The sequence below is a fragment of the Eptatretus burgeri genome, chromosome 8, assembly GCF_056783735.1.
Source record: "Eptatretus burgeri isolate ZD-2024b chromosome 8, Ebu_testis_v1, whole genome shotgun sequence".
Taxonomy (NCBI): domain Eukaryota; kingdom Metazoa; phylum Chordata; class Myxini; order Myxiniformes; family Myxinidae; genus Eptatretus; species Eptatretus burgeri.
This window is the reverse complement of record NC_140968.1, coordinates 41,858,710-41,873,085: the sequence shown is the minus strand read 5'-3', so window position 1 is coordinate 41,873,085 and position 14,376 is coordinate 41,858,710. Positions and strand designations below refer to the sequence as shown.

The window sequence follows — 14,376 nt, the reverse complement described above, 5'->3', positions numbered from 1 at the left end:
GACTAAAATGACGAATTACCTCCATGTTGACAGATGTGGCAGGCATGGTGGTGTATTGGGGGATGAATGTACTCTGCACGTGGCCAGTTGGTGGCATGTACTGGGAGGGAAAAGTGGAAAGCAGGAATGGTGTGGGAATGGGATGGGTACAACAATCATATAGGTTTTCTATTAACTCATTGCATTATTGTGATTTAATTGTAATCATCCAAACTGTCATATTATAAATATTAGGTAATCTTTACCACCAGGCATAAAGTGCAGAGGAAAAGAATCTAGTACACTGTGCTTGGCTAACCTTTACAGGTGAATGTTGACTGTATTACAGATATTGTTTGCAGATCTTGATCAACAACAGGAAAAGTTAGGAAAGAGGTGGAGGGGTCTCTAAAAATCAGTGAGGGCTGCTGACATGATTCCAGTCCTAAAAAAACAGGTTCACTGCAACACTGTTGCAAGAATAACTAAGTTAAACGATCAATTACAATCAACTGCAACTTGTTTAATGGATCAGGATTGTGGAAGTCATGAATTCAACAATATACAGTGCCTTTAGAAAGTCCACAACCCCTTTGAAATTTGGTACTTTTTGTTGCCTTGTCGCCTGGAATTAAATTTCATGAAATCAGACATTTTCTACCTTTATTTACACATTGTAACCCACAACTTCCAAGTGAAAAATAAATTCCACAAATTCTCGAAAATTAATTAAAAATACAAAACTAGAATATTGTTGCGGTTCTTGGAACCACATGCATCCAACAGACAGTGGTCCCAAGACAGTTATTCCATGATTATACGTATAGATAGTCCCTTTCCTTTTGTCTAGCGGGACAACAAGGGAGTGCGTTGCGATGATCGCATAGCTAGGTTTGCTTACATCATTTTTTCTTCATTTCGTCCCTACTCTTCTTTTCGTCTGATTATTTCTGAGGGAAATCTGAGTCACGTGCGCCTTCGCTCTGTGGTGGGCCCTCATGGAGGCGAGCGCGTGCGGTGCCGCTGCGAAGAAACGATAACGCGCAGGCATTAACGGTGCAGAGCACTCGTTCCTAAGCGAGCCCGAAACCCAACGTGTGCAGCGACTCATACAGTGCCCTTAGCAGTGCAGGATTATCGACTCGAGCTTCCAATGATGTGGGGGAAGATTGCCGTTGCATTAAAAAGGAATGTGAATGAATACCTCTTAAGAGGCTACACGAATGGTGTTCGTCACAACACAGAAAACAGCCAGTACGACGCCCACGGTGCACGAAACGCGTACTGAGGCCGATAAAGGTGACTGTATGCCATGTTGGGCAGGATAAGAGGGTACAGAGTAAAAGTGTCGTGTTCCTTTTCAACCAAATATTTGACCCATATCGGTGTTCACCCCGCGCACACGCAAGCAGATTCGTGTGAACGTTGGTGCTGGCCACGTGTGTAATGGCGCGTACTGTATGGAATGTGCTTGAAGGCAGACACGTACGCCACTCGCGAAACATGCATGGATTTATCCATAACGATGTACCTTCGGCCCTCGCTGGCAGCAGCGGATTCCCCGCGGATGGTGAGCGTCTTCTCGTCTCTATGGCCAGCGAGGCTGCGGTGGGACCGGGGAGTGTTGTGCAGTGTGGGCCGGGTTGGCGAGCGCGGAGCGGGCGCGTTGATCGGCACTGGTCGGATACCCAAGCGGGTGTGCAGGATCCTCGTCTGGTCGCCGGGGCACGGCCCGGGGGGTTTGCGGGATGATTCGCATGCCAATTTCGGTGTGGGTGATTCGTGTCATGTCATGGGGTTGGAGTGGAATATTACTGCTGCCTGAGATGACCTTCTCGCAAACAAAGTTAGGCAGTTTCTGGCCAAAGTTAGCGGGCCACATGAGGGGTCGGGGCCAATCGGAGCACCTGATTCAGGTGATGACGTTTCGCTTTGGGGTGGCCCCTCCCCCCATGCTGCAAGTCCTATAAAGGTTGGAGCGGTCCCTCCGCCTATCTTCTCTTTTTTCTCTTTCACTCTCTCGCTCTGGCCTCGCCCTCGCCTCGCTCGTCAACATTGCCATGACCCGCCTCCTGCTGCCTGGACTCCGCCTCCTCGTCTCCGCCCACATGACATCGAACCCACCTGCCTACCTGGTCCCACCTACCACTCCATCCACACACTCGAGACTCCGCCCCATCTCCACTCAAGCCCCTCCTTCATGAACAAGGTCTCCACACGTGCTGCTAAAGCCAGAGACGACGCGCCTACTGTCGGGTACCACACCATGGAGCATCCCCCCCGAAACGTATTGGTGGCGCGTTCGTACAATCAAATACAAAGGTACCAAGATCGTAGCTTCAACTCCTCTCCCTTCTTGTTCCAATACTCCCTCTTCATCGGGTTTTCTGTGTCTGCGTGTGCGTGTGCGTGCGTGCGTGCGTGTGTGTGTGTCCTGGCGCCTGTCTGCTTATGTAAGACTGTAGAAGATCGTTATTGTTATTATTATTATTGTGATTGTTTTCACGTTAAGTCTGCCCTGTGTCCGCTTTTGTAAGTTGCTTGTTTATTTGCTGCACCACACCTCTCTACTCTATCTCTGCACAACACACCCCAATAAATCCTGATCGTGCCACATACCATTCCTCGCCCATTGTTAATAAATCATTATTCGGAATGTTCCCTGTTCATTTTTGTCTTTTCTTCCATTGATCCAGCATCTATTGTTCCATCCATTTTCCCTTCTATCCTTACAAGTGCTCCAATCCATGCTGATGAGAAACATCCCCATAACATGATGCTGCCACCACCATGCTTCACCGTCAGGAGAGTGTTCTTTGGGTGATGTGCTGTGTTGGGTTGGTGCCAAATGTAACATTTTGCATTTCGGCCAAAAAGTTCCATCTTTGTTTCGTCAGACCAACCGCAAAATGTTTTTCCACATGGCTTCAGAATCTCTGGAATGTTTTTTGTGTATATCTTAAATGGGACGAAAGGTGGGCTTTTTTGAGTCATGGCTTCCTTCTTACAACCCTGCTGCACAGGACAGACTGGTTGAGTGTTTGGGATATTGTTGTCACATGTACACAGTGACCAGTCTTTGCCATAAAGGCCTGTAGCTCTTTCAAAGTTGCCATTGGCCTCTTGGTGACCTCTCTGATCAGTCTCCTCTTTGTTTGGTCATCTAGTTTGGAGGGACAGCCTGATCTCGGCAGGGTCTTGGTGGTACCATACACCTTCCACTCCTTCATGCTTGTCTTGACTGCTCCAAGGGATATTCAAGGCCTTTGAAATATTTTATACCCATCCCCTGATCTGTGCCTTTCCACATCTTTATCCTTGTGGTCTTTTGAAAGCTCCTTGGTGCTCATGGTTGAGTCTTTGTTGTGAAATGTGCTACCCTGCAGAGGAAACCTACAGGAAAAGCTGATTTTATTCTGAAATAATCAGAACCACTATAATTTAACACAGGTGGAGGCCAATTAACTTTATGTGTGATTTTGAAGGTGATTGGTTCCACCTGAGCTAATTTACAATTGCTATGATAAGGGGGGTGGACACTTATCCAACCAAGATATTCTCGTTTTGCATTTTTAATCAATTTTCCGTAATTTATCGAATTTGTTTTGGCCTTGGAAGTTATGGGTTACAATGTGTAACTAAGGTGGAAAAAAGTCTTATTTAATGCAATTTAATTGCAGGTTATAAAACAACAAAAGGTGAAAAATTCGAAAAGGGGTGTAGACTTTCTATTGGCACTGTATGTGGGAATAAATACATAAAAAACAGGAAAGGACCCATGAGAAAAACTGATGATGCAAAAGATAAACTTTAATTATATATTACACAAATTAACCTAATTTCTGGAACACTGGACAAGAGCAATGTTTTATCCCCCAGAATCAAAATCCATCAGAGCTGCAGTGGATCAGCTTGAGTCAATAGGTTGCACAGAAACCATTAAACTCCAGCTCGACCAGAACCTTCTGATCCTTGAAGTCTGTCACCTGGGTCCTTGACCACATCTTCAAGTCCTCTGCAACCTCTCCCAGCTTCTTGGCACAATATATGGGCTGCACACTCTGTGCCCTCATTACCTTTTATGAGAAAATGCCAGTAACTGAGGCTGATGGGTGGCATTAAGTGGGATAGATCCACTTAACAATTCCCATTTGCACAACTAGAATGTGCGCCTTCGCTGTGAGAATTTGAGAATCACCCTGCACAACTGGAATCACTTTTGTGCTCAGTGCACAATGTCCTGGGTCAAAACCCCACGGAGCCAAATCCACGCCCATGCATGTATTGGCCATGTTGTTCTGCATCATGATCTATTGAGCTATTCACATCTGCATTCACGATCAAAACTCTCATATGGTTTGTAGGAGGAACAGAAAACAAAAACACATCGTTACATGGACAAAGAAAGGTCTGATGCTGTGCAACTGCAGAACAAACCACAAAACTATTTTGGTTGAAATGTTAAGAAAATACAGCAAGTTGTGAGTGATGTTGCACCCTGAAGTTCATAATAATGTGGATAACGTCGGTGATTTGAAAGGGGGGGGGATACTCCAATACTTAAACTGCAATTTCCAGAAAATTAAGTTTGTTTATATTCTATAGGAAAGAACCTGCACCTCGACATCAACTATTTTTTTTTAATGATAAAGCAAAAGTTTGGCCCAAAATTAAAGCATGAACAATTTTTTAAATCTTTTTTGTTCAAAAATTGAGGAAGCAGACAAAGTAAGTTCAGGAAATTACAATCTCAATTACTCAAAAGTTCAGTAACCGCTCTTGTAGCATCCATGTATGATGTAACTCATTTTCACTTCATCTCTCATATACAACACCATTATCAGATAATTTGAGAAGTGTCTGTTGTGTGTTTTACATCTCTCCATTCCTTAACCGCAAGATGGAATGAGTGCAAAACTGGTGGTTGTACTCAGTGTTCATGCGAAGTTTTGAGGTGGTTAAAAAAATAATTAATTGTCCTGGTCAGGGATTCAGGTTGGGAGGAAGATATACATTTTCTCCATGTAAATATATGTATGGCATTGCGTTGCTCCTGGTGGGTGGGTGTATTATGGGTCATACTAAAACACACAAACAGGGAACTTTCAAAATGACATATGAATGCTAAACAAGGCCTTTGTGCATGCACTGTGTGTGTGTTTACCCTGACTCAGTTTTGCTCGCCAGGCACTTTTAAACTGTCATTGCTAATTCAAAATCTCTAATTCAAATTGTCTTTCAAACATAATTTTCAGCATTTTGATAAAAGAGTGGCAATTTCAAAATGTTTAACCATAATTTTTCTATTCTCTACTGCAAATCAGACGCACGGAAATAAAATATATACGAGTGGCAGCAGTGGATATAACGCACGCACAAACACACACACACACACACACACACACACACACACACACACACACACACACACACACACACGCACACACGCACACACGCACACACGCACACACGCACGCACGCACGCACGCACGCACGCACGCACGCACGCACGCACGCACACACACACACACACACAGAGTTCTCCTTTTACCAATAGATGCAAAAATCTAGCATAATTTCTCTTGTGGCCATGGAACTAAACAAAAAATATAAACAGTATTTGTAGCAGTCCTCAAAGCCCACACAACTCCCACTCCAACCCCTTCTTCCCAAAAATGATTAATAGTAAATATTGTTACGGTTGTGGGGTGGATAGAGGAATTTCATTGGAAAGTTAGTATTGTATAAAGTTGTTTGGTCCGTGGACGTGTAGGAGACATCTCAATGTAAATCAAGTGGGGAAACTGTGAACTTAAGTGTTACTCCTCAACACACGGGGGGGGGGGGGTGGTGCTGTGTTAATTCGATAGGGATTAAGACCGCGATTATGCCCAGTATGTAATTGCCCCCTGTGACCTTTTCCCTATGTTTTTGTATTTCAAGACCGGCGATAAAGGGGGGATCACATCTTTAAAACAATTACAACCGAGATGCACGACCAAGCAGGCAAGAAGCCCCATCTCCAAGGGTGATGGCGGGAGAAGTCACGCCCTTCAGGCTTATGGTTGATGGGCATGACATTAGAGAGCAGGTGGAAGAAGGGTGAGGTTCGAAGAGAGATAGTATTTGTGAGAGGAACATGGCTGGGATGGAGGATCTCACTTTGCTCTCCTCTCGGCATGACGAAATGGCTGCGTGATTCTCGTATTCATGCTGAGGCGAATTGGCTCGCATGGTGGAGCAAGACGCTGGCCATTGACTCTTGGCTGGGTCGTGAGAGACCAACCTCGAAGCCTCATGTATATCACTGAATGGAGGGCTGCCATTCTGCAGAGAGCTGCGGCATCAGCAAGCACGATCGACGAGGAAGCCGCACGGCGTTTGGTGAGCACTGGTGTTGAATACCACCTCACAAATTACCCCACGTACGTTTCCCACCCAGAGAGTGGTTCGGCACCATTTTGAGTGCGTACTGCCATGCAGGATGAAGTGCCTTGATCCCAAAGTTCAGTGAAGACCATCTCTGGACAAAGCTAAGTGCCAGAATAAAGGGAGGATATGCTTTTCTTTTGTTTTCCCCGTGTCTGTATTAAACTCTGTGTAGAGGCAACTCGACTTTAAACTTAATTTACTTCAAGTATTATTATTACATTCTGACTTATACCCTTGTAAATATTTGTAGATTTTCATTGTATCCCAAGTTGCTGTGTCTGTGTATCTGTTGGCGGGGTTGAGTATAAACCCCTTGTGCTGTGCTTCCGTCACTCCGCCAATGCCGCCCTGCCCATCCCGCATATGCCATAATCTCTGAGGATCACATGTCCGCCTTCCAAGGAAAACCGCTCGGCGATCCGGCCTGGTTGGTGCTAACTGCCCGTCCAACACAATTGGGTCTGGGGATTAACGTAACCGGCCAGACCCGCGACAATATCATCATTTTAAACTTATTCTATGGATTGACAAGTCCCAGATATGACCTTCCCTCACTGACAGGTATGACATGGGAGGTCGGTTATTGAAATGCGCCATCCACAGTCCGTTGATCGGCTTTGCACTAGTCCATTTACAGTTGTCCACAACAGTTTGCAATATGGAAAGCTGCAATATTTCAGCTTTTTGGGCTAAGTGAGAAATTTCTATACGTTTTGTTCTTTGGAGGCACATCCCTTTCTCACAGGTATATTTCCAAGTATTTTCTGCTTCTTTTAGAAGCTCGGTGAGCCATTTTAGGTCACAATCATTCTCTTGTACACACAAAATGTTTTATCTCACTCCGAACACCAGTTTACTCGGGTTTCTGCTTTATGCACTGATCATTCTGTGGCAAATTAAGTCATTTCAAAAGTTTCTTTTTCTAGTGGAATGAATCCATCTGTAAATCTGGAGGATGGGTTGTTTGCAACTAGTCAGGCCAGGTCCGTAAGAGGAGCATGTGCCGGAGCAGCATGTCACTGAGTCCACTTTCTGCCGGTACTCCAGGGGCCTCCATCTGGCCATTGAGATGCTGATGAACCTGTTGCAACCACGAAGCATGTGGTCAGGCCATTGGACTCCTCCGCTCACAAGGCTCCATCGCTGAGAGAATCTGGTGAGCAGGATTAGCGTCAGGAAAACGAGCCACATGTCCATGCAGCTGCAGCTGACACTCATGCACTATGTAGGTAACAAATCTCATTTGAGTCTCTCTCAGCAACCATATATTGGACACAAAGTCTGACCAGCGACAGCCAAGGATTCTCTGAAGAGACCTGGTACATAAGGAATTAAGTCTCCATCTTCGATCCCTGGTCAGAGTCCAAGTCTCACATACATAGAGCTAGACTGGAAGCACCAAGGACCTGAAGATTAAGAATTTTGTTCTCCTGCACAGGTACCGACGGCACCACACCCCATGATCCTGTGAATCCATGACTCACCAGGCCCAACCCAGACGTCTAGTGATCTCTGACTCACAGCCAGTAGAGACATGAATATCACTGCAAAGGTAAGTGAATCTCTACACAACCTCAACATCCTCACCCCAAACAGGTACAGACAAGATAGCAGCATCCAAGATGTCATTGAAAGCTTAAATCTTAGTTTTGACGCAGGAAACCCGTAATCCCAGCGGCTCAGACTCCTCATTCAGTGCCTAAAGGGCCCCCAAAGGGACATCCAGAGTCTCTGCAAAGATGACTGCATCATCTGCAAAATCAAAGTCAGAGATCTTGATATTCCCAAACAATGCACCGCAGCTTGAGCTCTCTGACATCCTCCCCAGAATCCAGTCCATACAAGCGCTGATAAGTGTGGGGACCAGTATACACCGCTGACAAACTCCAATAACAATTAGAAATAAGTCGGAGATGGTATCATCTCATCTCACAGCACTCTCAGTACCAGAGTATAGTTCAGACCTCACATTGATCAGTTTTGATGGCACCGCAGGAAGACCAAGAATCCTCCAGAGAACATCCCAATTCAGTAAATCGAACACTTTGCAGAGATCAATATAGACTGTGAACAGCCCCTGCCGAAACTCTCATCTGCATTTGGTGAGGACCCGAAGGGCAAGGATTTGGTCAATCATTGATCTCTTTGGTGTAAAGCCTGTCTGCTCTAGGCACTGGTGCACAAGCAGAAGGTGGGGAACCCTATCAAGAATTATCCAAGCAAAGACCTTTCCCAGCACTGAGAGCAGTGTTACCCCTCGGTAGTTGTTGCAGTCCGAGCAATCACCCTTCCCTTTCCAGAGAAGGACAACAAGGCCCCCCTTCCACTCAGTTGGGATGATTCGTGTGTTCCGGGAAGAGCACAGAACTGCATGCAACAACATGAGTACAGCATTTCCACTAGCCTTGAGAATTTCAGCATGGATGCCACAGATGCCAGGAGCTTTACCCCATTTCAACTGGTTCACCGAAGCCTGTGTTTTCACAAATAAAGCTACATCACAGTTGATTGGAGGGTCAGCAATAGGGATAGTAACACCACTGACATCCAACTCAACAGGTGGTGGATCAGTCCGGTACAGCCCATCAAAGTAACTGGCCCAGCGAAACTTCACTTCTGACTCTTCTGTTGAGAGCCCACCTCCCCCCGCTCCAACTCCAGTACACCGAGGAATGGCTTTGGAGGAACTCAATGCACAAATTCCACTGAAAGTAGGGTGAGAATCACTTCACCACAGGTGATGCTCTACCCCCTCACAGATTCCTTGCACATAGGCCTCCTTGTCCACCCTCAGCGCACGTACAGTTTTATGCCTCAATTCCCTGAACAGCTCAGCTTTGCCATTAAGCCTGGCCCTGCAACTCTGGTTAATGGTATCCAGTGTCCCTTGAGATATAAAATTATTCTTCGCCTGAAGGTGAGTTCCAAGACATCCACCAGCAAAATAAAGGATGGTTGGCTTGAAGGTACTCCATAACTATTCAGGATTCCCCAAAGCACCCAGATCCCCGAAATCCCTACTCAGTCTGTTCACAAACTCCTCAGCTACCCTCTCATCCTTGAGCTTGCCAACATCCAGCCTAGGCTGGGATGGTACCATTCTCCCGGATTTAAGGTGCAGCTTTCGAGTTGCTACAACAAGCCTGGGTCAGTATTGAGGAACTGAACTCTCCGGTAGACCCTGCAGTTATGGATCATCCTCTCGTGACCATCAAGGAACACATGGTCAATCTCCTTTGCAACACCACCACTGTTGGAATGCCAAGTCCAGCGATGAGCTTGTGGGCGCTGAAACCACGAACGAGTCACCCTCAGTCCATGACCTCTTGCAAACTCAAGGAACTTAGTGCTATTCTGGTTCACATTTCCAGACCAACGGGGACCAAAACGTGTCTCATAACCATCCCTATCTGTTCCAGTTGATGCGTTGAAATCTCCCAAGATGAGAAGAGTATCTTGCCTAGGGTACTGCTCAACCACAGACTTGAGCATGGCATAGAATGCATCCTTCATGGTGAGATCACTCGCCTCAGTGGGAGCATTACAGAGACCAGGGAAACGTTACCCAAGCAGTGATGAATCCTTCGTCTCATAATGCGCTCGCTGTCTGGTGTTACCTCAATTATCATTGGAGTCAGCTTATTGGACACAGCTGCAGCAACTCCTTGGATATAGTAACAATCAGATCAACTAGACCAATAGTAGGTGTTACCACCCACCTTGATCTTGCCACTCTTCGGTCTCCAAACCTAAGAGAGTGTTGCAATACCGATGTCCAAACGCTTGAGCTCAGATGATAACAGAGACAGGTGATCATCCTCTCTTCGGGATAGGACATTCCAGGCACCCACCCAAAGGGACCACCTCAGGTTAACTCAAGGAGACCGCCATCTGGTGGACAACATCCCATCACCACCCTGACACCCACGACTGCAATCTGAGCCGGGAAGTTTACCCGAGGTGGTTTTTCTCCTATCATCAAAGAGTGGGGGTCCCAAAGGCTTTTCCCCAATCCCGTCGTTTGGTGAGCTGCACAGCGGAGGGCAGCTGCACAGGAGGTACTCCCACGGAGTGGGTTTTCAGATATATTTGCGTTATTCTTGTTTTGCAGAGTGAAGGCTTTTATGGTGGCTGGAGTATAAATCCTGCCACCAACCTCCTAAAAAAAAGTAACCAAACTGCAGGAGGACGTCCGCAGACAGAGTTTGGCACTAGATGTGGATGGCCGTTGGCTCACAAGGAGCTCCTCCACCCTTTGATAGGTTTTGTTTTTAATCCTGCTGGGTGTCCATATCATGCACCCTCCTCACCAGGAAACCTGGTGGCGGAGACGGTTTAGTCGCTTCCGACAACCCGACCATGAAACAAGTTAGTGCAGGTTTTCATGGTACCTGTAGCAAGTCACAGATCTAACCAGGCCTGACCTGATATGGATATCTCGTGATAACTGGCAACTAGTGATAACTAAGTTAAACAAATCAAATTAGGGAAGCCTTCTGATAGACGCAGTGAACTGAAGATAACATGAATGCAAATCACACAAAACTTGAGACAGATTAATATAGTGAGACAATCATTAGCTCAAACACAAATGCAAAATGCAATGTAGTTTCTGTGCTTGGAGAAGTATGAATTAGGAAAGAAATCTCGAAAGGAATCAACTCCTGAGTCACACCAATGCATTCCTGTTATTTATTGATTTTGAAAATCTGTTTCTGCCAGACAGCAATTTCATTTGATTTGAAAGAGGTGAGATTAATTTTGCATTTTTTCTCCCAAAAATGTGGAAGGTGGGTGGATACGCCCCCCAGAAAGCCTCAATGGTGGATCTCTGATTGCTTTTTCACAAGGATCCCAATCATCATGCACCATGCTCTATAAGTCTAGACAGAGTGTTGGTGCTGCCAAAACTGTTTCTGGCCAAGGGTTACAATCTTAGATGGGTCACCAGTTGAACTAAGATACTCGACCACATGTGCATGAATTTGGAAATAAAGGGACCGACCATGGAGAAACAGCAGAGCTCAGCACGGAATGCTGCCGATTAGAACTGGTCACGCAGAGGAAAGCTGCACCCAGCCAGCCATGCCTCTCCTCCTACTCCAGGGCATCATGGTGGGCAGACCAGAGGGTCCACTTGCAGACGCAGATGGACCCGCTTTTCATATGCATGTGCAAGCCTCTTCTACACCAGCTATGCCGGGTTGGGAACAAACTCTCTTCAGTCCTGTCCGTGCCCTCTCTGTCTTTCTCCTGTGGTATGCATGGGCCCCGTTAAAAGACATCGGATAATTAAGGATCCCGATCGTTCGTTCGTTACCGTGGGTACGTATTGGTTGTGGGTTAAGGGGAATGATTGTCGCTTCGTTTATTTGTTCTGTATTGATTCTTTTGTCTCCCCATGGCATTATTTCTTGTTCATAAAAATACGTCCTCTCAGGCGTGAATTCTGGTTGTGGTGGCTGCTTCATTTGGTGGTTCTAGAAACCCATTGAAGGAAATAATTGGTTGTGGTTTCAACACAAAAGACTACGTTACATGTCTTGGGTTGCTTGGCCTAATTATATCAAGACACACGATGCACGCCTCTCGGCATGTCTTTGGACTGCTTTGCGGCTCCCAATCTGAACAGTAATGTGGTATTTAGACACGGATCCGGCAAAGGTTTGGGGGGTAGGGGGAGACTTCAAAATGGTCGAGCGTTGCGGTAAATTTAATGTGACCTGCTGGGTTCAAACCATGTGACTGGGATGAGTCTGATGGTTGCAACTATATATATATATCATTATCATTATCTACACTAATTACCATTAAATATCAATGTTTGTGTGTCTCCTCCATAACTCCAAAGCCATGAAACCGAGCAGCCTGAAACTTTGTATGCATTCCAAGGGAACTCCAAGGAAGTGCAGGAGTGAAAATTGGATGTTTGGGTGAATTAAAACACCCTTTTTGAAGAAAATTGACAGCCTTATTTAATTATATCCTTTAGCAGGCGATCCTCGGCCACCTCACTCTATATGGGGTATGAAGGCGTTTCCTGGGTTTCTTTGCAGGGGTCTGAAACCGCCATGTTTTTTGGACTGCTCAACCATGCCTTCACTTGGCTGCAACAATTTCTTCATGATAACGTTAATTTTTTCATTTCCTCACCCATATTATTGAATGCCTGTTCATCATAACTATGAATCACTAGCTACATTGCAACGCTTAAAAACGCCCGGAGATGCCAACGTTTGTGGCTTTGTTTCATTTCAGCCCATGCCATAACCTTGAGAATCTCTTAAACTAAGCTCAATTACAAATTAAAAAAAATATATATATATGTACTGTATATTTGTGTATTGTTGTGAATTTCAGAATGGGATCCAAGTAATGCACACATCATCCAGGTCCTCAGCAAGTTATTTCCATAAATGCATGCTCAGATAGACCCATCCCCTTGTCTGGTGGGATTCTAACTCTTTGATGCATTGGAGAAGGGTAGAGAACAGGTTCCCTTTCTTTCTTATGAGATAACATTTTTCTCTTTATGACACATTCATGATGTATGATTTTAATTCAGTTTTCATTTCTGCATGAGCGATATTCATCGTTCGTGCACGCAATAGATAGCCGTTAGCCCAACGGAGACTCATTCTATTCCCTTTCCATCAACACGCATTGGCTTGGAAATACACGATTTATTTAAACATTATGTTTTGGTTATCATTTTCACATTGGACTTACAGGACATTTGAGTCATTAAACACACTGCAAGCTATTCCTGAACAGTTCATCAAACACGGCTGTAGTTTCGGATCATTTTATACCCACCTTTTTCCGTTGACGTTCGACACCCATTTTCTTTTATCGGCATTTGACACCCACCTTTTTTCCATCGGTGGTCGACACCCCTTTCAGCAGTTTCAAAGACGCTAACTGAATCTTCTTTGTGTCGGGCTGAACAAAGAGGTGATAATTGCCCGTTGACGTTTTGTGAGGGCTTCATGTTTCGCTTGGTTGTTCCGGCAAATGGCTGCTTTCTGGCGTTCATCCAGCGCACCAAACATGGCGTCGTAAGCCAGGCCTGTGTTAATTTGGAGTTGCATCTCGTTCGATGGTCAGGAGAGAATGACCGTGAGAATGGACGGTTGGAGGTCACATTCGGCGATGCGCCAATAGGCAAGCTGGATTTGGCTGAACTTATGCTTGAGGCTCCACCCACACTGGTCGCCTATAAAAGGACAGCAGGACTGCCTTGTCAGCAGTTGGTGAGAGATCCTGATGACGGTTGGTGAGAGATCTTGGTGATGGTTGGTGAGAGATCCTGATGATAGTTGGTCAGAAATCATGATCGGAGTTGGTGAGAGATTCTGATGATGGTTGGTGAGAGATCTTGGTGATGGTTGGTGAGAGATCCTGATTGCAGTTGGTGGGAGATTCTGATGATGGTTGGTGAGAGATCTTGGTGATGGTTGGTGAGAGATCCTGATGATAGTTGGTCAGAAATCATGATCGGAGTTGGTGAGAGATTCTGATGATGGTTGGTGAGAGATCTTGGTGATGGTTGGTGAGAGATCCTGATTGCAGTTGGTGGGAGATCCTGATGACAGTTGGTCAGATATCCTGATGACAGTTGGTCAGAGATCTTGATAGAGTTGGTGAGAGATCCTGTTGACAGTTGGTGACAGCTCCTGACAGCTCCTGATGGTTGGAGACAGCAGCAACGGGGTTGGTGACAGTTGGACTGTTCCAGCTGGTTCTGTTCGGTACCTGGTTCTTGGCATACCTGGTTCTTGGCACACCTGGCTATTGGTGTACCTGGCTCTTGGTGTACCTGACTCTTGGCGTACCTGGTCATTCTTGGAGTTCCGACGTAATGTCGATTTGTGTTCGAGCCTGTTTGGGGGTGGGTGCACAGCGAGGCAGGGCGCTGGCAGCAAAAATGAGCTGTGGAGAGCTCATTTGGAGAAGTAGACCAAG

The 14,376-nt window shown here is 45.8% G+C and overlaps 1 protein-coding gene across 7 annotated transcripts in view; it reads right to left on the bottom strand.

Moving 5' to 3' along the window:
* The window catches only part of RBMS1 (RNA binding motif single stranded interacting protein 1), a 424,513-nt gene that overhangs the window by 17,541 nt on the left and 392,596 nt on the right, over positions 1-14,376 (bottom strand). For 5 of the 7 annotated variants that reach the window (XM_085891735.1, XM_085891738.1, XM_085891739.1 and 2 more), the window contains one exon: positions 20-100. The exons of the other annotated variants lie outside the window; for them this stretch is intronic. In XM_085891735.1, the coding sequence (XP_085747861.1) occupies positions 20-100 (81 nt within the window). The remainder of the gene's footprint in view (positions 1-19; positions 101-14,376) is intronic. 7 annotated transcript variants of the gene reach the window in all.